At 40.1% G+C, this 27793-nt stretch overlaps 1 protein-coding gene across 2 annotated transcripts in view; it reads left to right on the forward strand.

The window, feature by feature from the left end:
• The window catches only part of AFF2 (ALF transcription elongation factor 2), a 337074-nt gene that overhangs the window by 204335 nt on the left and 104946 nt on the right, over positions 1–27793 (forward strand). For both annotated transcript variants that reach the window (XM_067304178.1, XM_067304179.1), the window contains exons 5-7: positions 1305–1391; positions 4158–4194; positions 4448–4499. In XM_067304178.1, coding sequence (XP_067160279.1) covers positions 1305–1391; positions 4158–4194; positions 4448–4499 — 176 coding nt within the window. The remainder of the gene's footprint in view (positions 1–1304; positions 1392–4157; positions 4195–4447; positions 4500–27793) is intronic.

A 27793-nucleotide genomic window follows, 5' to 3' on the forward strand; every position in this document is an offset into this window, starting at 1 on the left:
TGGCTGTCAGGGCACCTACAGAAACCTGTGTACTCATAAGCTTTGTTATGACTGGCCCTGGGCTTTGAGGAGCGTGAAGCTGCTGCTAGGACGTTCATTTTGATGCAGTCGGTATCAGGCCATTGCATGCAAACCTTCCCAGATCAGACTCTCTTTCTTTGTGTCCCTTGTCTCATAAAAAAGTCTTTTCTGAGCTTTGTAAGCAAAGAAAAACAACCAAGACAAAGATATAACAGATCGCCAGAGACAAGTGTTACTGCCTGTCTGAATATTTATTAAATTAAAAACAAAGATAAGAGAGAATGGAGCGGCATCTACCATAAAATACACTCATTACAAGGGCATTTACAAGCTTTGCCTAAAACAACACTTTTGCAGTTTCTCTATTTTAGCAATCTTTTCCCCTCTTCTGAAAAAAACTCCAGCTTGCTCCCATGGAAGTCCTGGTTCTAGGCCTCAGTATGAGTAGGCATGCTGTGAACTTTCTCTTTTTTTTGTATTTCATAGCCATGGGCAGATGGGTAGTTTCTTTGAAGACAGTTGGAACAGGGGTTTAAGTGATGCTTCATCACATTGATACAGAGAATGGGCCTGTTGCTTAGATGATCCAGTAGTGCAGGTCTTCACTAGAGACTTGCGTTTCCAACCTGACTGCAGGCTTTCTGTGTAACCTTGGGCAGTCACCTAATCTCTCAGTCCCTTATCATAAAATGGGATTGGTAACACCTCCTCGCACTTGCAGAGTGCTCTGACACTCGACATAGCGTGCCACAGTAGGTGCCAAGGGCCAGCACTATGAGAAAACGCTTTGGCCCTTAGGACACCCTCACCCCCTCGTCTACGCCAGGCACTCATGCTCCAAGTCTGCTCCAGCTTTTCAGACCTGGCTCTGGCTTATTCTGCCACTATGGAGATGCAATCCATATAGGGTGCCTATGCAATCCAGGAAGGATCCGCTTCCTGCTTGGACTTTGCAGACAAAACCCCACTATAAAACTCTTACGATGGCTTCATCCATATATAGCTTGACAGGCTGACCATGGAAGTGGAGTCAGCTGCCACCTGATAAAAGCACACACGGTTGAAATTTTCATGAATATAACCTGTTGTCACCCTTTTTCCTAGGAAGTGTTGCCTACTGGGTAGTTAAGACGTTTATCTACCATGTAGCGATAGATGGTGATACCTCCTAAGCAAGTGCATCCCCCAAGCCCTGTGGAGAATATGTGATCATTTTCCCTCTCTTTCTTTTCTTTTTTACTTATATGAATTTGTTTTCAAAAATATGTTTTTTTCTTTCCTAGGAGATGACCCATTCCTGGCCTCCTCCTCTTACTGCTATTCACACTCCTGGCAAGGCTGAGCAGAACAAGTTTTCTATCCCAAGCAAGGTACAAGTAGGCTATTAAGTGGCCTGATTAACATGCTGTTCTGTTGAGTGTTCTTCGCTGGAGAGTTTATTTTTGTAATTGGTTCCATTTTCAAAAATTTTGAAGACTATTTTTAGTTGGAAATTCCCAATCAAACTGTTGTTACTAGTAGGGCTGCTTATTTAAAGCTGCAGAAGTTATAGCAGAGAGAAAGTGAATCTTATCTCTGTTTTTATAAGAGTCTTTCTATACAAGTACAACATATTTTATTAGTTTATTTTTCTTTCATCATTATTTGTGTAACACGATGGCTAAAAGGTCTTCTGTTCCTTCTGATGACTGACTGCATGATGAGGTTTAGGCTGCATGATCAAATTAGTTGGACTTAAAAAGTTTCTCCGTGTGAACAGAGCTATGGCATCTGCCTGTGTGCACACTCCAAGTACCAGCAGACAGAGGACAAACGCGATCCCTAGTATTTGCCTTGTTAAAAGCATTGCACTCGGCATTTGCTGCACTAACAGCCTGGAGAGTACCTGCAGTTCACCTGATGTGCAGTGAAGTGTTAAGCCACAGTAATTTGAACATGTTTTGAGCCGAAATTCTGCTGTTGCCTTCTGGCTACGAGTCTGGTAGCGCAGTTAGAGCTAGAGCTCCCACCCAAGGCAGTCGTTGCCAAAGGTATCGTTTACTGGGATCTGAACAGCAACGAGCTGATGATGTTTGGGGAAGGGAGAACTTCCCCGGGGTAGCAAAACTACACCACTCTGACATGGGGCTACATAAAAGTTTCTTTCTAGAGGCAGGACCTTGGAAAATAGCTCATAAAGCCGTACTGGTACTGCTTGACATTATGGTTCAGGCAATCATATCCTGTTTTAGAAGCTGGAATGTGATTTTCCCCTTACTGATTTTATCTATTTGGCAGATATTTCCCTGTCTGAAATGCAGCCTCCATACTTAATTGGAAATCATATGAAATTAGGAGCATCTATGGCTCCTTAAAAAACAAAGTCAGTGCCTACAATGCCTTATTTTAAGAGAATGTGATTGTTACTGCTCCAGCAGTGCCAGTATCAGTTCAGTTAACTTTTTCTGCATTAAGCATCGTAAGTCATAATCATACAAGGGTTTAATCCTCACTGTAAATCTGGTTAAAGTCAGTTGAACCCATTTAGGTGAAGGCGAATTCATACCTGTGTGAATGCATACATAAGTGACAGTTGAGTTTTGGCCCATTGGAAGCTTTATTTTTCTAATTTATACTATCTCTTAATTTAGTGGTGTATTTTTTATGGGCACTACATAAAGAGGTCTGTGTCCTGCAGGCTGCCACTATCTCAGTTGAGAGCAATATAATCATGGGCTCAGAGAAACTAAAATCTTGTTTTGTTTTGTTTTTCTGTTCCTATTAAGTTTTCTTTGAACTTTTAAGATCCACATCAAAGTTAATCATTTCTGGTCAGGTTAAATGTTGATCTTAAAATTCTTGACCATATGACTTTAATATACAATATAAATTAGATTTTTTTAAGCTAGCATTTCAGGAAATAGGCAAGCACATAAATGTTTCTGAGTTTGTTAGTTTTACTGTAAAAAAACGCAACAGAATGTGTTTCTTCAGAACATCACACTAAATCAATTACAGCTAGCCAAATTGTTGCATCTTAGACACAACATGGGTAGCTTGTGCAGTCATAAAACCAAAGACAGGCTCCATTAGAAGTTCTCAACTTAACTAAAACATATAAGTATCCTCATGAGAAATGTATGTTAAAAAGCGTGATAAAAAAGGCGGAACTTATCAGAACAATTTAGCCTTTTGACATTCAAATTTAAAGTGCCATTTTTACTCTTAGGGCATGATTTACTTCACAAGGGACTGACTGACAGCACAGTACAATATTAGGAACTAATAATGCCCTAAGAGGAAGCGCAGTGAGGGCTTTAATGAATTTAACATCCTACAGAAGTAACACTTCCAGCAAAGTAGTGCCTGGCTGTAAGACTAGGTTGTAAATAACACCTTAATTTCAAATCATCAAACTCTGATTGGAAGGAAAGCTGATTACAATCACTGTGGACTGTAAAGCCTGGAGAAAAACTAAGCAAGAAAACACTGTGACATTAAGGAGCAGCTTAGTTATTGTGAGTCAATGAGAATCCCAGCATTAGCACGCTCAGCGTTGCAGCCACATTCTTTGCTGGTGTAAAGTTGCTGTACTTCCATCAATTTCATTGGATTTGCTCAAATTTCCATGAGGTGGAGATCAGCCTCCTATGTCTTTATCAAATCCTACATGTCGCAGCTCAAGTAAAATCACTGTGACTATCGATAAAAGGTTACTGTATTTTCTAGCAACAAGATCAAAAAAGAAAGGCAGTGGCGCTGAATTTAATGCATAGCTGCATTCATGCGAAGGACTAAATTTTGCAGCACAGATGCCTCACACACATGTCCATAGCCAAGACTTAAAAATGCCGGACCACTGCTGGTATAAATCTGTGCAGTGACTCCACAGAGCGAGTATGTAGATTTACAGCAGCTGAGGACAAGCTCTTGTCTGAACTGTGAAAGTGTCCCTCAGTGGTGCTCTGTCTCCGCAGTTAATGTTTTTTTAAACTAATGTCACTGATGTTGCCTTAACAGTCACATGATCCCGTCCCTGTGCAATCTCCTTCCCTGTTTGTGTAATGCCAAGCGCCCTTAATCTACAAGCAAAGATGTATTTTACCTTCTTCATCTCACTTAACTAATGCTGACATTTTGTGTGTTCTTCTTTGTAGGACTCCCAACATCTGACCTCAGGATACAATGTACAAAGTAGGTCTTCATCATCCTTAGTCCTAAAAGTCAGGGTTGGGTATATATTTTTTTCCTACTTAACATCATTAAAACAAAGGCTGAAAAATTAATTTCCATGGTGCTAAAGCAGATCAGTTCCATTTTTTATTACATGTTATGCATTGTGGCATGTTGTGAAACCAAGTATAATTAGATGGGCTGACAGCTTTGGGTGCATTTTAATTCTACAGTAATCTTTTGACATTTGAAAATGTGTTTCCTTTGTTTGCAGAGTGGAGTGATCCAGCAGGGAAAGTTGCAACTAAGTCAGTGCCACAAAAGTCGTAAGTATTATTATTTCCAGCTTTAAATCTTGATTTAAATTTATCATAAAGAAAGAGCTTATTTCTCCAAAGGTAACTAAAATCTAGCTCACTCATAATCTTGTCCTGTTGTTCAGGTGTTCTCAGTGGTGCTTAAAAATTAGCCATAAACCAGTTTTATGTTTTCAGTGCTTATTACTGTTTCTTCTTTTTAAGCATTAGCTAACAGAGGTATGTATGAAAGATGAGTTTATTAAGCAGAAATAATGCTGATTTTAGTTGTACAGCTTGCCAAAATTAAATCACTTTTATGTTTCTCTCATCAGATACTAAACCTCTTACAATAGAAAATGCAACCCAATAAACAGACGATGCAAGAATTTTAACATTTATATAGTGAGGGAGAGTAAAACACATCGTACGGAACAATTATACTTGCTGTTACTGAAAAGCAGGTCTTGAGTTTTATACACTTAGATGAAAATCACAGCTGATCTATAAATATGACAGTTGAAAATTGTGGAACAGCTAATTCTCCACTGTGTTAAACCATTTTTCTTTGGTGCTACTCTGGTGTAAAACTGGAAAAATGTGGCAGTCAATTGAGACTGCACTGGGTTTTTTTACTTTTACCCCAGGATTTCAAAGGAGTTTGTGAAAATGAATTAAATAATAATCTTGAAAAGTAGGTGGTTGTTCTGATGCTTACTTGAGCCATAAATGTGTTGGTCCAATTTCAGTTCAGAGCTGCGATTTTTTTACTGTTCAAATGGTGGTAAACTACTGAATACAGAACTGCAGTTCTGCATTTACACAAACGGAGGTTTGTGTAAATACAGTGTGTTCATTTAAAATGACTTCAAAATGATTCTAGTGGGTCCCCTTAATCTGCTAAGGACACAACTTAAATTAAATACATATAGGGGAAGAAAAATCAGTGCAGATTAATACATAGTTCTTTTAGCTTTTAAAAAATAATTTAAATATATTGATTTTTAAACTAGTGCAAATTTGTGAACAGACAAGAACTTGCTGGAGTTCAGTGATTTGTCTGTGACCACAGAAGAAGCCAGTGGCAGAGCTGGGACAAGACTGTGGGTGTCCCAACTCCACTGGTTTAATCACCAGGTTCTGAAGGCCGAGCTCTGTAAGAGTAAAGTCAGGTCAGGGAAGCACTCATTTGAATAAAGTTAGTTCCTAGAGTAAAGCTTTATGAAACTATGTTAAACACCTAATTAAACTCAAAATAAAATATTATTTCTTCAGATTGAATTAGAACTAGGTCGGAATGCTAATGATAAATATATTAATTCATTTGAATAGCATTTATAGCATTTATTTACCAAAGTTAATATATAATTAGTTCTTCCCCTTTGCAATTTTTATTTCCAGTAATGACTGTTGATTTTTTTTAAAGAATCTAGCCAGCTAGACCCACTGTTCTTGTTAACAGAATGGATGCATTCATTTTAAGAACATCTAAGTGGTCCAAACCTAACATCAAGCACATTCTCTAGTAAAAAAAAAAAATAAAAAAATATTATTACATCTTAAAATGATTTTTCTCCTAAAGCAAGTGTATTTGGATTCCACTGTGAAAAATTTTTTAGTGAGTATACCATAAAATACAATATTTCAATAGTTTGTAACCAACAGTAATAGACTTGTCAATCATGGTTTATAGTTATAAGCTGAATTTCAAAAGAACAGTGCTTCAGAGCTCAGTGGTATATAGTGCATTTAATGGGACCAAAGCTCTCTATAGGAAGCCTGATATAAAACCCAAAGACACTGAGTACATTTTATGAACCAGTTGCTCTCTGTTCTGCTGCTTGATCTAAAGTTCCAGTACTATCAATCAGGTTTCTGCTGCAATGAACTGCCTTCTTATGGTAGGTGATAGATTTTACACATGAGAGATCAGAGCTGCAATAAAGCTACTTTTATTTTTAGCTTTCAAATGAAGATCAGCTAACCCATTACTATCACTTTTTCTCTTTTACTACAGAAAAATTGTTAAGGCAGCTTCCAAGGATTTCCATAGGGCTTTGGGAGGTTAGAAGGCAGTGCACTGTGAGACTTGGTATTACGAGGCCAATTTGTTTCTTTAGATCTGCGTGTGCAGTTACCACCACTTTCAATGGGAATTACCTACTTGAGGACATAGTTGGGCATAATGAAATTAAAGCAGAGAGTGGGGAAGAAAAAAAAAACAGGTATTATCGAGTAGTTAGAGGTGTATAGTGTGATCCAAATAAACCCAGATAGATTTAGAGATCCTGTAGTCATTGTGTATTTTAATAATATAGTATTTATCAAATTGCAGTTGTATTAGGGAGGATTTAATCTTTCTAATACTGGACCGTTTCAGGGATATTAGAGTGTGTGAGTAAAATTATAGTCCTACTTATCCCCAGTAACATTTGTAGTTACACTGTCAATCACACAGCATGATCTTACCACTGGTTTCAAACCTGTACCCCCCACCAATTCCTCATGTATTTTATCAATGGGATCTGCTATCACTATTTCAGCTTGATCAAACCTGACTGGATTTGGGTTTGTTCATCTATATCCTTTGTTAGAGACCTTTTTAACCTGGACAAGCTTCTAGAGAAAGTAAGGGTTATTCTCCAACTTCTTTAAGTTTACACGCAATTCATGTGAAACTTAAGTTATATTTTCCACTTATATTGCTCCTAGTGACAGTCATATAGATCCCACTGGCATCATTAGAAAGTCTTAGGAATTGGTACTAATGTGTTGGCATTCACCATATCGCTGAGTAGCACCATGACTGGTTTAGGGATGTGTGCTGAACAAAGATGCTTTGCCTCCGTGATGCTGTGTTCTGCGTCAGTGGTAAGGCTGCCTATATGTTATTACAGAATTCAGATGTAGGAACATTGGCATTGTGGAATATCAGGTCAAAGGGATGTATGATCTTTGTAAGACAATGTTTTCGGCATGTACTTCTAGGGGAAAGAACAGAGACCACATACTGCAAGGTGGATTCATTTACCAATGTCTTGCTTTTGTAGGGTGATGCAATATATATGACTTGTGGTTGCCTAACTTGTCTCAAGTAAAGCTTTTTGAAGTATGAATTTCGTCCTTTTTATGGATGAAATTTATTTAATGTATAAACGTTTAATGTATTATGTCACATCCACATGCTAGAGAAACCCAACACCCAATACATTGCGGCAAGCCAAATAGTAGGTAGAATAGTTGGGATCCTATCTAAATTCTGCACCTACATTGTACATGAGTGACCCTGACTAAAATGAATTTTAATGAATTTTCTGATTTAAATGAATCAGATCTTAGTTTCTACTCAAAATTATTGAAAATGAAATTTTGAACTCTGGGGGGTGTGCGTGTCTGTGTGTGTGCATGGTGGTGAGTTTTTATAGCTGAAATCAGGCTATGTAAAACTATGGCACTTGGCTTCCCATTTTGTCTTCAGACTCACTGTAAAACTCCATTGATTAGGTACCATTCATTGTTTTCAACCAGTCTACTCTGATTAGTTTGCTATGAAGCATAGTAAGCAGGAACAGATAAGGTGCAACCAATTGCACTGAGAAGGATTTTCTGTCAACTTCCATGAATTCAAGGGTACGTACTCAACTCTTGACTTAGGTTTCTGTTATATAATTACCACTGCAAGTATGTCATCCTCAAACATCCAGTTCTTTTGTTCTGTTTGGTTGTTAGTATTTGGCCTCTGTCCAGCTGGAAACTACCCAGAACCTTTTTAATCAAGCACATCCTGTGTTTCAAAATCATACTGCAGAGTAGTCTTGGGTAGTTTCCATAAAAGCCTAGCTAAAAAGAAGAATGTAATCATAATGGTATTCTTTCCTTGTCATAAAATGACTTCCTATGCTTACTGTATTAATATAGTATTAAAAGGTCCTTCTCATGGGCTCAGTGAACTACCGGAAACCATTAAAAACTTAGAGCAGCAAATTTTTATGGATCAGACAAAAACAACTCATTTTATCTTTATAGGATTTTTGTGATCCATCATGCTTAATGATACACAACCTGTGTGGGGGCTAGAGAATAGCTAAATACAGTGGGCTCAAAAACAAAACAAACAGCTGAAAACTTTCATGTGATACTTTTGCAAGGATTTTTAAAAAGGGGCTCACCACTGGCTTCAGCTGGGCCAGGATTTCACTTCATGGTTCTAAAAATATTTCAGTAAATGCCAGTATTTTTCTAATCCCAAAGATTATCACTGCACTTCATGGAAGCCTGTTTGAAAATGGAAATGTACTTCTTGACATCTAACTACTTTTCAGAAGTGTCTAATGGCTTTTTGGAAGTTCTCCACTGTGTCAGGGACAGCCACCTGGGAGCATGGAAAACAAAATTTGGCAGCATGTTCAAGCTATGAATTAAAGGTAATTCACAGTTTGAAACGAATCAGCATGAGGTCCTTATGAAGAGTAATCAGACATCAAGAGGATTTTACACCAAGGATTGTATATTGGATAATGCGACAACAAGTAATGTTGTTATTCAGAACGTTCAAATCAAGAAGCACTGATGAATTCTTAACCTTGAAAGGAATCATTTTTTTAAAAAATGGGATTCATTCAGTATCGATGCACAATTTCCAGTTTAATCATATGAAATGAAAACTAGTAAAATTCAGCTCCAACTGGAATAAGAGGGGTGTTTCTAGATATGTATCCAACTCTATATCTGAGTTCCAGTCACAATCCACCTCAGATAATACACTGAAGAAGCTGCAATTTTAGTATTTCTAGTTACGTTTTTTGATGAGTGTCAATTGATTCTACAGTTTTGATAGCCTGATTTCTTTTATAGTGTACATTCATTTTCACTTAGCAAGTGTGTGGCAAGCTTTAATCGTTAGAGTAAGTGCTGCCTGTTTGTTAGCCTCAGGAGGTCCCAAAGATATTCCCTCTAGGTAAACTGGGAAAGTCAGGGGTACAAGGGACTTATGCTGCCATGTACAAATTATGATAAGTGAAACAACAGTGGCATGTAATTGGAAGTCCATTAATCTTTAGAGAGTTCCAGTGCATCATATGAAAGGGACAACTAGAAAATGAAGATAAAAAGGTCTGTTTTGATTAGATGTCATTCATCATCCATACTTATTGTTTTGTTTTGTTAATTAGAAGTTTGCTTTGCATCCTTTTGCCCACATAAGTTCTTAGGTGTTATCATCTGGGATCTGGAGCAATGATAACGAGTCGAGATGGTGTTCTTTTGTTCCTCACTGCCGCAGGCTTCTCCTATTGAACAACGTACTAAGCAATTGGGACTAAAACACACAAGCATTTTCTATGGCCAGTTGCAAACTTGCAAAACATTTCAGCTGCTGTTAAATATGTTAAAATCCAGTGTCATAATTAAAAGCCTTGTATTCTTGAAGATAAGCCCATTATTCAAAATAATTTCTAAATCAGACTTTTAATTTGTTTTCATTATTCAGCTGGCTCACATACAGTTTAACCTCCCTGTCAAAATAAAGTTATTTCCAAATACATTCTTTTCCATGATCTTTTCTCCTGACATGTTTATAAATCAGTTTAAAAGATTGTGTGAACAGAACTAAATTAATTCTCTTATATTTTGCTGATCAATGTTGAATAATTTTTCTTGACTATCACAGATTCATATAATTACTGCCCTTAAGAATGCCTGAAACAAACTAACCAAGTGCATTCTTGCCAGCCTTGCTGATTGGAACTTTAATGAGCATTGAAGCATTTAAATTTCCTCTGATACTATATAAAGCCCCATTAAAAATTCAACATTTATTTGCCCTAACTAACTGGTAGCAGTTGAAATACTTCGTACTCAAGCAGGGTGCACTACTGTATCACAGCCAAATACATGCTACTGCAGAATGGTGATCACAGTATGTCCTAGTATCAATATGGACAGGTACACAACACATTGATGTGTTTGGATTCAGGATGTTTTTCCCTATCCATTCCGTATCAGTTCCCATTTTGTAATCCAGTAAGATTGCAAATCTGCCACAGGTTTCCCTGAATTTAAGGAGCTTTTCTACAGGCAGCCAGCAATGCAGCAGCATATGTTGTGCCTTCATGGCTTGAGGCCAGTCTCCGACTGACCTCCCAATTTACATTTTTGCAGGATGGAATCACTTCCGAACTTTAGTGTAACTTCAAACATTCATTTTGAAAAACAAGTGTACTCTGTAAATCTGAAAATGTACAGCAGGGTAGGGCAGAGGAAGCCACCGCAATCAGTACCTCTCCCACCCATTTGTTTTCAGAGCTGTGGGCTGGCTGATAAAATGCGTGTAAACTAACCTCTTGCTTGCTTTCTGTTCGCCATAACTTGGACCTCACCCTGCTCCCTTTGCCTTAACTCAGACCTGTCAGTAAACTTCAAATTCACAGCCAAGCCATTCCTTTCCTTTCTCATCCTGATGCTCTTTGCTCCAGACCCTTTCATTCTTACTCTCATATGTTACTAGCTTTGTAGATTTAAGTGGCCTGAGACAAACTGAGAAAATTGTCACCCAGATTCATCTGCGTCATGCGACAAAATAGTGATAATTTGAAATGGGTGGTAAGCTTGAAAGAAGAATGGACTTTGCTAGGAAACTTGGCATTCATAATATCAGAATGGGCTCGAAACTCCCAATTTGTGTCCTAAATATCCTAGGTAAGACTAACAGCCACTCTTTCTAATATCACAACTTAATCCATTGCATCTTTCCTCTGAATCCCTCTGACAACCCCAATAATCCACTCCATTTTTCTCAGCTTTAGACTTTCCATCCAGAGGAACTTATATTGCTACCATTATCCTTTGGGCTGAGGACTCAGCAGGGCTCCAAAGCCTATCAATTTTCTGGCCAGAAGGCTTATCTTTTATGAAGGGAAGTTCTCACAACACCCCATGGGGCTAGGCCACGGTCACCGCATTATCCTCTGTCTTGGATAGCCCTTGGAGCCAAAGATTTAAAATGTCTTTAGACTACAAATAGGTCCTCCCAAATGATAAAAATAAGAAATATTCCCCACTGCTGGGCTAATTACTGCTCTAAATTTCTGAAGGAAGAGCTGCTTCCCTCACTTGTTTCCATGCACCTTGGAAAAATGCATTTTGAGACTTTCCTAATGCTGTAATCATGACTTCCCCAAAAGAAGATGCGGCCCCGGAGGAGGAAGGAGTTGTCTGTACCTTCCTCCGGCAGGTGCAAACCGATTATTTAATTAACATCCATGTAGCAGAAAACACAGCAGGCTTCTAGAAGATTGGCAAATGCGAAGTTATTCCCTAATTTCCGCAGGAGCTTTTCCCCCTTGAAAATAAAAGGAGTAAACAAAATCTGAAGGTAGGTTAGCTTTCAACAAATTGTCCCCTATTGAAAAGTCTGGTTTAGTCAAAATGCTTCCCAAGAAGATCTTTACAGGTCTTGAAAGACGTTGACGCATCTTCCTTGTATTGACAGGAGAGGCTTGAATGCAGCTGTCAGGCTCATCCAAGTCTGTAAAAGTAGTAAATATCTCCAGTAATAAAGGGATTGCTTTCACGACTGTTTACCTGTAACACTCCATTTAAGTATTTGCTGTTTGGGTATCCCTGATAAGATACATGCACTTAACTGTGTTTTAAGGACCTATCTGTGCTTTTCCAAGGAAGGGGAGGAATGTGAATCAGTACTGCCCATATTTGATTTAGTATGAATTTCAGTAGTTCCAGACAAATTTGAAAGCTTATACAAATTATATAGTTTCAAGTCTGGCTGTACGCTAGACGGAATTTTTTGTTAGGTCAGACCTTTATCTCAGCTTCTTTCTGTGGCTCTTTATGGGGAGATTGAAGAGGAACTGAAACTGGTGACCTGTCGTGACCTTTAGTACTGGATTAAAGTTCCAACTTGCTGCCATGGCAACAGTGCCTTGAAAATTAGATCCTGACAGAAGCCCCGAGAAACTTAAAACTGCAACTGCTGCACTGAACCCAAAGAAAGGTTGCTTACAATTGTCAGTGACAGGCTCTTAATTGAAATAATCTGCCCTTCCCTCTGCTTAAAAAAAGTATGGAAGAGAGAAATGAAAAAACAGATTATATCTTGATTGGTTTTTCTTTTTAGGCAAAAATCTGCAGTGATTCAAACTGAAGTACATGCTGCGGCGTGCAGTTCAAAATCAGCTTCAGTCCAATTTATAGCATTTGAAAAGGACTCTGATATCAGAGGTGGCAGCAAGTGAGCCTACATGGCAAGGAGGGACTCAGCCATGCACTCGTAAAGGTCCCAAGCCCACAGCCCGGGCTGGTAGCAGGAGCCAGACAGGCCAGTGTTAAATCACAGGTTAGCTTTCTATTTTTTTCTCCTGTAACCTGGCACCAGAGATCAAAAACGACACCACAATGTTGTGTCTGACTCCCAGGATCCGTGCAATTATCTGTGCTGTAGCTGTAGAGGGGTAAACACACGATGGATAGAGCTATTTCAGATCAAGTGTGATAAAAGTTACTCATTTTCCAATCTAATCGATGCAACAGTCAGTCGGAGATAATAGTGCAAGTCCTTCACTGCTAGAGGAGGTTCAGCTGGCTTTTTTCCCCTAGGGAGTGGAAATGTTTTTGTGTCTGAAGGGAGAAGATGCTGAGGGGCACGTGAAGGCTTTCCTGCTCCTTTCCCTTGATCCCCCTCATCTCAAAATCAAACAAACCATCTCTTACCTCAAAACCCAGAACTAAACCAAAGTCCCTTGAAGGTCACGATTCTGAGGGAAACATCAAATCCAGGAAGCCAAACACTGTGGATTAGCTTTGGTAACTTTGCCGTGTCTCTAGAGGAGGCTCTGATGCTGCGGTGAAGTGGGGAGGGAACTTGGAAAGACACAGGTTGTTCATCACTTGCATCGCTAGGGCAAGCATAAACTGCCGCTGCTGCCCATCACCTAGAAAGTTAACAAAAGTTCTTCGTGCAGGTGAAATTAAAGCATCGCGATCTTGTAGAGCAGGCTGCAACAGCTTCCCACGTCCACCTGTGGCTTCCCATGAACACCCGTGGGCCCTGGCACTGCTCCAAGAGCACTGCTCGCTTTGGGGGGTGAGGAGGCACCAAGCCACCCCAGTGCACAGTGGGCGCTCAGTCTAGCAGCCACCAGCCCCTCTTCCTTCAGTCCCTGCAGGGAGCACTGGCTGCATCCCTGCTGCTCACACCTCCTCCCCACCTGGTTGTGGAGTGTCTCAGGAGGACGCTCAGGGTGATGGTTGCCACTCCTCCACCTTGCAGGCATGGCCACTCTTCTGCAGGCAGCTGTTTGCTCTTGCAGCCGGCTCTCGGTTCCGGGGAAAGAAGGAAACGGCTTGGGGCAGGATAGAAATTCATGATATAAGAACAATTCCTACACTAGTTTATTGAGCCTGAACTCCCCCCCCCCCCCCCAAGCATTTATGCCCTTTCCTCCTCTGGGAGAGGGGGCAGATGGGGCTGGCAGCCCCAGCCCTGGCCCCGCGTACATGCCGGCGGCGGCGCAGTGCCGCCAGTGCCGGGGGCGCTGCCACGTGCAGTAAAAGGGCAGCTAGCAAAATGCCCGAAAGAGAGGGATACCAAAAAGGTAGTAATGCATTTTAAAACAAAGATGTACATAATAGCCTCTCTGACCAATTTTGTAAAAATGTATAGGGTTTACATACTAGAGAAGGGAGGCCTCTTAATGGACAGATAGATACTATTGAATCAGAATAGATGTTCTGTGCAGCTAGATAACTACTGGAGAAACAGATTAGATTATAGGTACTATATATAGCTAGATGAAAGTTTAACAACTGTAGGTAGACAGCATTAAATTTATGGAAGAGAGAATTTTGTCAAAGCTTAATGTCCAAACTTACTGCAAAATCTTCAGTCCATGCTTGGAGTGTGAGTCCAGGTAGAAGGCACGTACAGAAAACTATTTCCTTTAGGTTTTTTTTGCACTGGACTACTGATGTATTGGATTTCTTACATACTGGTTTGTTCTATAATTATAGGATCAGAGGAAATTTTACAGAGGTGCACAAACACAAAACATTGGATTGTGTGTTTTGTATCATTCACTGCATGGTTCAGGGATATGGTCGTCACTAATACAGTCTGTTATCAAGGGCAGCTAAACATTAGGCAAGTGCAGGTTGCAGTGAAAAATTACATTTTATCATATTAACAAACCACTGAATTCTGGAGTTGAATGTTAACTTGATACACAGCAGAGAGTAGGTGAAGCAGGTGATCCATTTTCTAACAAAGGAAAATAAAATCCAGTTAACATTTCTCAGCCTCTGAGTTATATGCTTCAGTAATGTCAGACAGTTAAAAATAGAGGCCATTCATTTGAAATTTCAAGTATCAAATAATTCCTGGAGTAAGTTAGTTATTTCAGAAGACTTACAGGCAGAGAGGAGTTTGGCCTGTCCTGTTGTATACATGCCACTGTTAACATTTCCTACAAAGGCACCGCTAATTCTGCCTTTAATTACTGTCAGACTGGACTATGGAGCCCTGGAGTATCTGGCAATAAACTTGTGTTTTGCCAGGAGGGAAGGTAAAGAAACATTTAAATAAGTTTTTTAAAAAAGCATGAAATCTCTGAAGATGTACTGTTGTAGTGTGTGCTGTATATCAAAATATATAAGCATCTAGTTGTAACAATGGCTTTGTAAACACATTACTGAGCAAACTATGAAAAGTAATCCACCAAGGGGCTGTTTCCCTAACTCATAAGCACTAAGTTAAGAGCCCAGTGCCATAAAGTGGATATCTGCTGTTAAAAAATACTTCCTTTTTTGTGAGATTATTTTGTTTTAAGCCCAATGGATGATTCCTTTTTTATTTCCAGATGCATGTCTTTTTATGCTTGAAAATAGCTGCATTTAAGGCAAAAGTCAGCCCTCCCTGGGAAAAAAAAAATCCCTGGGCTAATACATGAACAGGGGGAAAACAGCAGTTAAGGGGGGCACGACAGTGCCACACGTGCCTCGTGTGGGCCACACTGCAGTGGTGTCAGGCAGGTCTGCCGTGGTTATCCGCTAGCTCTTTGTGAAATTGCAGTATTGTGATGGATAATGGGAAAAGCCTCCAGCACTGTCGTTGCTTTTAGCTGCCTGCAGGCACCGGAGGTGGTGTGGTCAGAGCCCACCATCTGGGGCAGTTCAGAGCAGCTTGCTGCAGAACAGAAAAGGTGTGAGGGAAAACATCCCATAGTACCAATATTTCTGATCTTGCATTCAGCATCTTGCCTCACTCCTGGCTGAGTAGCCTTCCTGCCACGCAGCACTCGTGGATAAACCAGGAAGGGAAAGAGGATCGCAACCAAAGTGTGATCTGAACTCTGGGCTGATAAGCTTTTCTGGAGCTACCCGCCAGCTAGCTTTCCGACAGGAGTGCTTCTGGTGACTCCCATGGGAGTCTTCTCAGACAGTGTGCAGCTCACTTGCAAAGGCCTTTGACTCAGGAAACTGCAAAACTTCAGTAAGAAAAGGTGTTAAGTGAATTATATACAAACTGGATATGGAATTAATCTGCCATAGCCAAAAAACAGTAAAAGCTCAAATATTGCCAATTGCTGTCATTTTTTGCAGTTTTGTAAATTGTGCAACCGTGCAAACATTGACCTAAAAAGCCAATATTATCTTCTTTCTCCAAAATACAGAACTTTCTATGTTATATTACTTTAGCTCAAGTGTTACATACTATTATTATTATTAATGAACCCTTATGAATTAAAAAAACTACACGAGGACTGATATCATTTGTTTCCTTGCTAATACAGGGTATACTGTTCAAACTGATGAATATCAGTGAGAGAGCATTCATTGATTTCATTTGCTTTGTCCCAGCTGGTAGAAAAAATAACTACTTAGGGGATTGGTGGAAATTTCTGTAGTTGAAATCTCTGATATGCCTGGACATGGTGTTATTCTTAGAAGTAATAGGAGATTGAGACATTTCACAAGAATGAGCATTATGCCTGGTAATGAAGATTTTGCAGGACTTGTTTATTAGTATAACAACATGGTGTTCCAGCATTGCTGTTTTTTTGAAGACCATGAGCTTTAATAAGCAGCTGTTGGTCATGCCTAGTAACTTTTTTAAAAGTCTGTTCTGATAGGTAAAATTATTTCACCTGTAGTCTACAGAACGCACATCATGCATCATATTAAAAAAGAATAAAGCAAACACAATGAATCTGTTAAATCGTAATGGCTCCCAATCGTGACAAATTTGCAGATTAAAGCTCATTGAATACACATTTAAATGATAGATGATAATGGCTTGGAAAGAGCCATTATGATCTATTTCATCAATAATCCACATTTTTTTGCCATGTAACTACACCACGGATGAACATAATGGATATTGCCTGATGAAAAAAATACTTTGTTTATGAAAGAGAATCAGAGAAAAGAAATTCTCAGATTAACAAACTTAAATGGCTGTTACTGTTTGTTTATATTGTTTATACGTGACAGATTTTTCCCATTATTAATATTAATCATTTACAGCACCGGAGCTCTTACACAGTAAAAAGCATGTTCAGTCTCAGTATCCATCAAACGGCAGCTGAGTTTTGGAAAGATTAAGTATGCAGAATCAAAGAAAGGATGCAGAATCGAACATTGAAGGTTTTCGACCGCAAATGGTTCAGCACTTTGTGAGCACCCAGTCCCACAAAGTATGCAAGCAGTGTTCAATGGGTTTGTCACAGACCTGTCACGTTCCCCATGCAGAAACACATGTGCATTTTCTGAATTCACTGCGTGCTGGGATTTGCTGCGCCTGTTCAGGACAGCCTTCAGGGGATTCACAGCAGTTCCCCAGTGCATTCAGTTTGGTCCAGATGGTGCTGGTGTGTTTTAGAGTTCATGGGCACACTCATGTAGAAGGCCTGAGAGGAATTAGTGGAGAAAATCCTCAAACTGTGCTGAAACAAAAATTTCCTGCTGTGAAAGGAGAGGCCAGGGTGGAGCCAAGTGTGTTGTCTCCAACTTTTAGGTGTAATTGCAGGTGCATGTGCATGTGCTTGCGCACTTGGTTGGGTTAGGCCTCCCCTACTGAGCCCCTTTTAGGACTGGGCTCCTGTTTATAAGGCAGCAGCGAAGCTCAGCTGGTGTGAGGGATCACAAGATCATCTTTGTTGGTCTAGTGTTGTTTTCCCAGGGCACGTTACTAAAGGAAAAAGGCTTTATCTAACATCTTTTCTATTGCTGTGCATTCAGACAGACCCATGAGGGCCCAGCAAGGATGCATAAGCCCTCTCTGCTTTCGCTGTCTGAGCAGAGACTTGCATGTCTCCTTCAGCTTAGTGAGCCTCTGAGGCCCAACTGTCCCTTTCTCCTGAGATGGTGGCTCATGCCTACCCGGGCTTTAGCTTCAGATCACAGGCAGTGACAGTCCAACGGAGATTTGGATAGGAAATTAGCAGGTAATTTAAAGCTGAGCTTTTTGAAATGGCATGTATATTTTCATATAAACAGCATGCAAAAGCTAAATGTTATACAAGCTTGAACTGTGGTGGATTCACTTGCCTTACTGTGTTGCTGGACAAATTGAGTGACCTGTCAGTGGAGCATGATCCTAGTATGCCTAGTCAAAATAAGTCATCTCAGTGAAGTTACCAGGGTTATTTATATGAAGGATGTGAAGGTCCTTTTGAGGAACCATGTTTACTAAGTACTACTGGGCATCTTCTGTTTTCTCCTAACATACCATTGCAGATTAGCACTGTGGAGGCATTTAGTAATAAACAAGACTGTTGGGATGTGATCTGAGGAAAAATAAGAGCAAGCACCAGTTCTAGGCCCTAGATAGCCCTCTTAAAAAATCCATAATTTAGGTAGCTCTCTTCAAAAAATTACTTTTTATTTCTATCTTTGATGTCCTGTAACACATAACTCCTACCCTCCACCCTACCTATTTTCGCTGGGAGTTAAATGCTTCAAGCGACAAGTTGTCTCAGGCATTCAGTATATGTAGCAATTGAGTATTAATAACATCCCTTACTACCACAGTGTTTTGAATTACAGAAGAGAGAGTGGAGGGCTTTCAACTTTGAACACATGGTTTATGTAAATAGTCAAGTAAAACTTGCAAAAAAAGAAAAGCTTGCAATGAATTTTTGTAGCCTTTTTCCTGAGGACCATATGCCAGAGATATTTCCAATGGCTGTGTCTGCACTGCTGAGATTGAGGGCGATGTTCAGCAGCACCCACGAGGGTCAGAGCCTTCTGCAACGTTGCGGTGTTTGAGCTCCCCAAGCTGGTGCTAGAGGCTGGTCCATCCAAACAGGCCACCACCACGTCACGTTAGCATCATGCTCGGTGTCTCCAAGGGGCTGGAGCCAGTTGGTGCAATGTGAGCTAAAAATCACTGTACAACAGAGCATGACACATTGGGGACATGGCCATGATTCCTCTGAGGCAGAAAGACAAGGTTTCAGCGAAGCTGCTGTGCCGTTCTTGCCCCGCTGTTGCGTGGGTGCTGCTCCCAGGGACTTCCCGGCGTACCCAGTGCAGGATCAGGCTCTGTGCGTTGATAACCCGGTCGCTTCATGTGTGGCTGACCCCAGTCGTCCGCATCCATGCCATTGTGTGAGGTGCTGCTATAACCAGGCTAATCACTTAAAAACCTCTCATTAAATATTCCTCTTGGCAAAGTTTGGTTCATAGATGCTTTGGGGGGTGGGAGGGGAAATAAAGGGGGGATCAGTCCAGAGCGTTAAAAAAACAGCTCTATTTTTAGGTCTTTTTCCATAATAAGATTTTCTCAAATGACTTAATGCAATAAATGGGTCTTTTTACATTTGAAAAGTTCAGTTCTAAGTTCAGAGGTAGCCCTCGGGCACTGTGGTGGAAGATCCTTGTACATATTACAGAACGATTATTGACAGAGTTTAACTTTATTGACCCTGCTTTCCTAATTCCTAACAAATTTTCTAAATGTGCTCTTTAAAATCCCTACAGAGCACTGCAGACTTTGGGTAACTCCAGAGCTGCGCCTGAGATTATTGCTTTATTACCTTCCTTCTTTCCATCCCCTTTCCCAGAGTGACTGGTCCTCTGACATTTCTTTTCTAATGGATTCTGAGCAGGGTATGTGTGTTTGTCCTCCCAGTATCTTTCTGCTTAGCATTTATCCAGCACATCTGATCTATTCTGTTGATTCAGGCACTTTCCCCTCCTGTTCTAACCCATCTCAGCAACGTACTTGCCTATGCTAAAAAAAATTATTATTTTTCCGCAATTTGATAGCTTTGCCAGTGGGTTCAATGAAAAGAGATGGCATGTTTATATCTGTATTAGATGACTGAAAATGATCTGAAAGCCTGACTTCCGTGAGTAGACATACATCTCACTTTCTTCCTAGCACTGTCCATGATGTGCAGTGTCTTGATGGATCGTTGACTTGACTCATTTTCCCCCACTGTCAAGCTTGCACAGCAGAGGGGTAAAAATCATACTCAAGTCAATAAAGAAGAATTGAATATTTAATTCCTGCACAGGACTCTGGGGTTGATAACTTATAGCTATGTATTATATAAATTAAGTACACTGTGTGCTTAAGTGCTTTTATATTAGGCACTGCTGAGATTGTTAATAGCAGTCACATTCCTTGGATTTTAGAGAACGTTGCTTGCTCTGATGTGATTGAAAATCAAGGGATACGTCTATCTCTAGATAGCAAATAATTCTGAAAATGAGAAAGATAATCTGTTCTTTATTTATTGTTTCCTTCTTTCTTGGCAATAACCATGTTGCGTTGATATACACTATGCCAAGAGGTTCACTAAAGCGTTTTCTTAATCTCACTTTTTAGCTGTGATTGTAAATTAGGGGTTTCTTTTTAAGAATTAACCTAAGGAAAAAATATGTTTTATTTATACCAAGTTTTAGATTTCTCTCATAAGAGACCACACATCATATGTGAATTAGTAGAAAAAGTATCGTCTATAAAACATTTCAATTAAATGCATAAAATTGCAATTTTTGTCATAAATTTTCAAAGAATATTCACTAATCTAAACATTGAAAGGAAATATTTAAGAAAAAGAATGAGTACTTTGGGAGTCTTGGTGCCCACTGTTCATTTTTTCCCTCATAATAGAAAGACTAAAAGTGGAGAAATAAAAACAAAAAATGTATAACTAGGCAAGTTTATAGTGATTGAAAGGAAAGTTTGTTAAGGACTGGAAAACTTGAGGATAAAAATGAAAATTTTCACAAAATGTGTATCTGGTCGAAGAGATATTTTTCTTGGATATATATCAGTGAAAAATGTAGGAATATTTTTCTCTTTTCATTGATTTTTTTCTCCATTTATGGATTTCTGACATATGGAAATTTTTTTTTATCTCTTTATATTTAATATATGTGAGGGTATAATTATGTAGTAATTGCAGAATCAATTTGTTTTGAGCTTTGTACTCTTTCATCTGCACTCTGCCCACTAATGTATCACTTGGTGCCTGTTGTAACATTAGAAACCTCTGAGCAATTTCAAACATCTACTAATTCAAAAAAAAAAGAAAAATCAAGTTACCTGAAAAAAAGCTCCTCTTCCTCCTTCCAGATGCAGATTTTTTTCACAATACAGTTTGTTTTATCGTTGTGTGTATACCATGTGTATAGCACCATTTATGGTGAGGTTTTCTCGATATATCCTAATAACAGCCCCCGTTTTAATTTCCATGTAAGTTCACAGGATTTAACTTAAATGTAGAAATTTTCCATTCTAGTTATTCGCCTGAGATTATGTTTTGGGTGAGTATTTCGGGCAAAACACTCCTTGTATTTCCTAGAAAAAGAGCAGGGAAAAACACAGCTTCCCATTTCTTTCTGTAGCTGAACAGGATTTGCATAAAATAATAATTTTGGGCTGCTTCATTGGTTTAAAATGACCTGAACATCCAGAAATCTGAAGTTAATACAAAAATTTTCCCTTGTTCTGTCCAAACAGTATCTGTAGATGGAAAAATAGGACATGTCTAGAGGAGCTTCCCTGCGTGGCGGCTTTACCTCCAGGGCTGGCCGCTGCCTGCACCGCATGTGCTCCCGGCGCCGCGACGCCGCGGAGGCACGGGAGAGAGTAGGGAAGAAAACGTGAAGTCGGCTTAGCTCTGCCCCCGCTGAACCAGCGCTGGTCCTGCCCCTGTGGCAGGCTGCTCTGTGGGGCTGAGGAATTGCCTTAGAGCAGGGTTGTAAGGATCTTTGTGCAAAATGCCCTCGCGCTTTCTGCCCCGCTGAGTGCATGGCCCGGTAACGCAATCCCACTCTGCACAGATTTGCTCCTCCAGGTGTACAGTTTGCGTGTGCAGTAATTTTAAGTAAAAACAGCTCCTAATCATGGCGCTTACAGTTCTGCACAGAGGTGTGTAAATGGTTCAGGGATGAGCAAGGAATGCAATAGATGAAGAAACACACAGATGGAGGGGGAAAAAAAAGATGAATTTGTTGTTAAGGCACTGGATTGCGACTGAGGAGAATTTGAATTTAATTCCAGCTCTGACAGGGACTTCCTGTATGACCTGTGGGAAACTATGTCTCAGTTCTCAGTCTGTAAATTGGAATAATATTTTTTCCCGTCCCCTTCATTTTCTGTTTAGATGGTTTAGTCGCTGGAACAAGGATTCTTTTATACTATGTCTTTGTAACCTGACACAAGGGACCTTGTTCTCCCTGGGTACAACTGTATGTGTGTGATGTGACACAAAGGTATGGGTAACGATAGGGGAGAAAGAAGTGTAAAACTGCAGAGTGGATGTACAGGCCATTGGTTAAGAACCTATGGAATTTAATATAGGATGCTTGAGAAAAACCTCATGAAAACATTTCCTCTTGTAGACTAAGATTTTATAATTTCTGCAAACCTCTGTTCTGTAAGAGACTTCTGTAAAAAAGCTGTTAGTTTAATCTGTGTTAAACTCTAATAAGACTTTTCACATAAGCTGTTTTTTAGCATGCATTTGAGATGAGTGCATTACTCATGAGTAGTGAACTCACAAGTGAGTTATGCGGGTAATCCCAAACGAGTGCCAATAAAACTTTTATAACACATCGCATCGTTATGGAATTTGTTTATGCCACATATTTTACAGGAGAAAAAACTATTTCAGACATATATTAGAGGGTTTATAAAAAAATTTTTGCTGGTGCTGTTTTTCACCTCCCCCTGCCTCTAAAGCCAGGCCAAGTTAACACCAGCAATCCTAGAAGGAAGGGAAAATTAGAACAAACACATGTTTGAAATCTCTCTGAAAATAAAACGAGAGCCAGATTCTAATCTCCTTACTCATATTGAATAGCACCTTACTCCTGGAATAGCCCCACGGATTTCAGTGGGACCATTTGTCAACCAAAGTGTTATTTGGCATTTGCGGCAGTACCCAGAATTGGCTCAATCTAAACTAGCTTTTCCCATTTAAGCCCTCCAAGTCTTGCTGTCTTCAGTGGCTAGAAACAAATAATTTTTTTATCCCATCAGAAAGAGGAATTCTCACGCTGGTTAGTGGGCTAGTTTCAGCCCTTTATTAACAGATTTGGGTGATGTGAAGCAGAATCACAGTGCTTTTTAGAGAGGCAAGGCAGAGAAAAGCCCTCCGGAAAGGATGGCTGGCAGAGCGAGCGTGCTGCTCCTCGCCCCGTTTGATAGGCCACGTTTGGGCAGCACAGATCAAGGAATTGGGGCATCTTCCTTTTTCACCAGCTGGCATCAGCAGCATTACAAACCACACCTCATACCGTTGAGACTGCAGAGGTAAAGCCTGTTACGCCGATGTAAAACCCTTCTCCACACCACTTTGGTCTGTTAGCTGCCCGTGTCCCATGTCCAGTTCTCCTTCTCTTGGGAGCAGTTATTTCACCTTATAGACTTGTATCCTATATCCTTCTTAGTATAAACACCACGCATTGTAAGAGAGAATTCTTATATCTCGTTTTCTTTTGTTTTTCTACTGCTGTGTTAATTTTACTGTTCATAGATACAAAGTTCATAGATCCTGAGCTGGTAGGTATAAGTCAGTGGCCAAACTCCACTTGACTTTATTGAGAGCAGGATCAGGCCATAAATGTCCTAGGTTTGTTCTTTTGTCTCACATAGAATAACTCGACAGATAAAATGCCTGGTTTGATGATGGCTAATCAAGGCTTGCTGCTTAAAGCTGCACACGTAACCTACCTATCTCCACTTAAACCTCCTCCTTTCATTTCCTTGGTTGTGTTGAATAGGAAACAGTTATTGAACAGCATTTATGTTCATAGAAACCATTTGATTAATTGACTGTGCTTTGAACTCTTGTGACCTGAGGTTGAAATATAGCTCAGACAAAAGTGGCAGAAGCCCTAGCATTGGGATGGGGCTATAAAAGAGCACCAGTAAACTGTCAGTGGGCAGCCTGCGTTCAGGTTCATGTTTATCCTTGTGGAACTTGCTAAAAGTAAAGACAGATGTCCAGCTTATCTCACAAAGTCAATAGTAATAGTATGTATGGATGCTTCTCACTGTGAGTTGAGCCTACTCCTGCTGTCACTATGTCTTTATGCATCTATAGGGAGAAAACCTGGAAAGCAGGGAAAAAAAAATATAAGTATTGCCAGAAATCCCTGTAGGCTATCTGAGAAGGAGCGGATGTGTAAAGCATTTCTTTCTGCATAAACATTTAGAAATCAAGCTCTCATAAGTCAGGGATCCACCAAATGTGGTGTGAAGAGGCAGATGAAGCCTGCCTTCTGGCATGCCAGCATTTGCTGATTGATTTGGAATGCAGAAGGGCCCTTTTTATTTTTATTTTTAAATTTGAACCACATCTTAATACAAATCAGGTGAAAAATAAATTGAAAAATAGCAAGCCTGAGATTACAGATGTGCCAGCTTCATACTGTTCAGTTTAACTGAGGTCATAGTCAAACCCATCAAGTTCACATCGTTTAGTGTATGGCCACTGAGGTAATATTCAAACAAAAGGAAAGCAGGCAGAATACTGATATGCTCCTACTTTGCCAGCTGGCCTCGTTCAGCTGTACAAAGCACACTGGCTTCAGCTATGTAAGGAACTCTAAATCAGTAAGGACTACAGGTTTTTAAAAGGATATTCTGTTCCAAACAGCCCATTCATGCTCCAGCTCTCTGACTTTAGATCAGTCATAAAGAGGAAATACCTCTCCTATTATGCAGTTTCATATTCTGAAATTTAAAATGTAAGAGCTATGCTAATGATGATACAGTTAATTTAGACAGAGGAATTTTTCAGCGGAGGACATTTGTATGCTGCTCAGTGGTTTAGAAAAAGCTTGAATTTCCTAGAAAGCCTAAAGTAGAATTACTGGCATCCACTCCTCCATGCTGGTGATGTTACCATGCTGGTTCCCTGCACACAGGTATAGATTTATGTAGATTAATTTGGTATAGTACAGTGAATTGCCACTATGATATATATTTTAGAATTACTTCCTAGCACAGCCTAATGGCTGGAATCAAATAAAACATAAAAGTAGATTTATATAGATTGCTGTATAAATCAGATAAAGCTTTATGTTACCTACCATTGGTAATGGAAGCTTTTCCTGCAAATAATATAGAAGTTGTTCTTGTAATATTTTCATTATTTCTAGTGTGAGTAAAGCAACAAAAAAGAAGAAAAGAAATAAACAAGTCTATCGGGCTTAGCCACCATTAAACATCATTAACTATAATTTTGCCTGACAAGTTCTCTCATCTGATGATGGGTGAAATGGCAGAAAAGTAGACTGAACAATTGCATAAACCCAAATGAAATATGCCCTTGTATTCTAAGTGTGCACAATTCAGTCAGTTAAAATAGAGCAATTTATTATGCTTTAGCAGCTAGAGCTTAATCTGGTTTTAAATAGATCTTTTTTTTCCCTTTTAACTTCTTGCAGATATTTAACTGACTCAAAAAGATGCATGACACTTTGCTACGCAAGAGCTCTCTCTCACAAGTTTACTTTGAAATAACTTTATTAGAGCACCAATGATGCAAGTAACTCACATTTACAGGAAATGTCGATGGGCCTTTAGACAACAACGTGTGTATTTGTTTGGTTTGAAATGGGTGGGTAAAGGCGCGATGAAAGAGAGGTGAAAAGCAGGGAGGGGAGAGAGGCGAGGCCGGTGCGGGGCTTGGCCGGGCCCTGCCGGCGCGCCCGGGAGCTCGCCCCGGCGGTGGCCCGGGCCACGGGGCCTCCCCTTTCCATGCGCTCCTCAAGGCCAACAGCTTTCGGCCATTTTGGAGCAGCCTGTCGCTTTCCACTGGGCAGTGAGTTACCGAGGAGCAGCCTGAAACCCTCCAGCTTGTCAGCTGCCTGCTGTCAAAGCAAGGTGGGAATGTTTGTCAAAATACCCTCGCGCGGTGTCAGCAAAATTGTGAGCTGCCGTGTTGGAAGTGGGCCATGCTCTTGCTAGACGGATGGATGGATGACCTCTGCCGTGGGCGATACTGTGACCTCAGACGCTGCGTTTGGTATTATGCTGCCGTTTTCCACTTATTCACCATCTCCCTCGGCCTCCGTGTTTTTTTGCAGTGTAATTCTGTAAATACACCAGCTATTAACAAATACTTTCTCCAAGTCTTACTTCTTGAAGACATCTGCCAACGTCTCTCTGCAGGTGAAAGGAAATAAACATCTGCGTTGGTGTTTGCACCTTTGACAGGTATGAGGAGCCGTGCCAGGTGCACGAGTACTTAGTCGTGCGCTTGTGCTGAAGAGGAAGAGGGAATGTTTTTCAGCAAATGTTGTGTGTGTGTGTGTGTGTGTGTGTGTGTGCGCGCGCGTGTGAAGTTCAGCAACCAGGTGACACCGAAATCTTGGTGCCGTTGGTACCACTGGGGACTCTGGCTGGCTCGGGCTGCACCAGCGCAGCGGTGGCCGCTTTCACCCGCCGGTTACCCATTCAAATTCAAAGCAGATCTGTAGTGAACTAAAGTCATTTCTCCCTCAGAGCTATTCACTGGCCTGCATGAAATGAATTGAAGGTCTCCATCAGAGTCCATCTAATGGACGGGCGTCCAAATCCCAGAAGCTGTAATCTTAATTGGCACCGCTGCTGAAAGCAGCAGCACAGAGCCAAGGTTTGAGTAAATCCAAACAGACTGGATTTACACGGCGTGGTCGGAGCCGGGTTAAAACCTGTAGAGCAGAGCGTTAGGAAGTCGGTGCTACTGCTGCACACAGTATATGTGTTTTGCTGATTGAGAAAGGTCTGCAACCTTCAAAATCATTTGTATGGTCTTATATCTCCCCCAAACCCTAAACTAACATTTTTTCATCTAGAGAAAAAATTGTTAGCAATGTTGGTTGAGCTGTCTGAAACTTTGAGGTGTCTTGAGTAAAAAAGTAAGGAAAAACTGTTTTAATTAAAAGACACAATACCAGGACAATCAGTCGAGAAACTGTATGTACTGTTCCTATGTATGAATTACTGTTTAAACAGAACCAGATCCTCTGGCCTTAAAAATGTATTTTCCTAGAAGAAATTTGCTCTTTCCTAATAAAAAGGAAAAAGAATAACCCTAAAAAAAAAAGAACACCCCCCCTCAAGTGACTGCCTGCAGCAGCTCTATGACCACGAGCATGTATTGTGATCAGAGACCTTATATTGCTAAAACTCCTTGATGGAATGAGTTTTAATTTGGTTTACAGAAAGCTTTAGGGGATATGGCTCTCTACAAATTAGACCACAGGAGCTATAAAATGAAGGATGTCCTTCCTAATTAGAAACAGTGGAGAGGCCTGGTGTTCTTCCTAGTTATAGCCTCGCGGGTGCTCGCTCTTGTAAACCCTGATGCTTCTCTGGTAGCTCTTACCTATCTTTTTACTAAAGTTTATCTGTCGTCCAGTTTTGTGTCTCCAGTTCTGAACACACCTTTCTAAATAGTTGTGGTCAACTCTTAACTGAATTATTAAATAGCTCCTGCAAAACAGGAATTAATTGCTTTGTGATTAGCCACTACTACCAGAGTAGCTTACTCATTTTAAATAAAACAAAATAATAAAACCCAGAAAATGGGTTTGAAACTCAGGTGAACATGGCAGTCAATTTATTGGGGTTACTTTTGCAGTATGCTGCTGTACCTGTTCTGTTCTCTCATCCTTCTGCTGTTAAGTTAATGAGAGCTTGAAGGAGAGGAATATAGATGGACTGAAATAAGTTATGCTTTATGGTAGTCTAATTCCATTTTTTCAGGCACATTTTTTAACAAGAAAGCGTTCATCAAACTGGGAATCAGGATTTTGGACAAGAAAATAATACAGTTGTTTGACTATGGCTAGAAAAAGAA

The sequence above is a fragment of the Apteryx mantelli genome, chromosome 13 (assembly GCF_036417845.1).
Source record: "Apteryx mantelli isolate bAptMan1 chromosome 13, bAptMan1.hap1, whole genome shotgun sequence".
NCBI lineage: Eukaryota > Metazoa > Chordata > Aves > Apterygiformes > Apterygidae > Apteryx > Apteryx mantelli.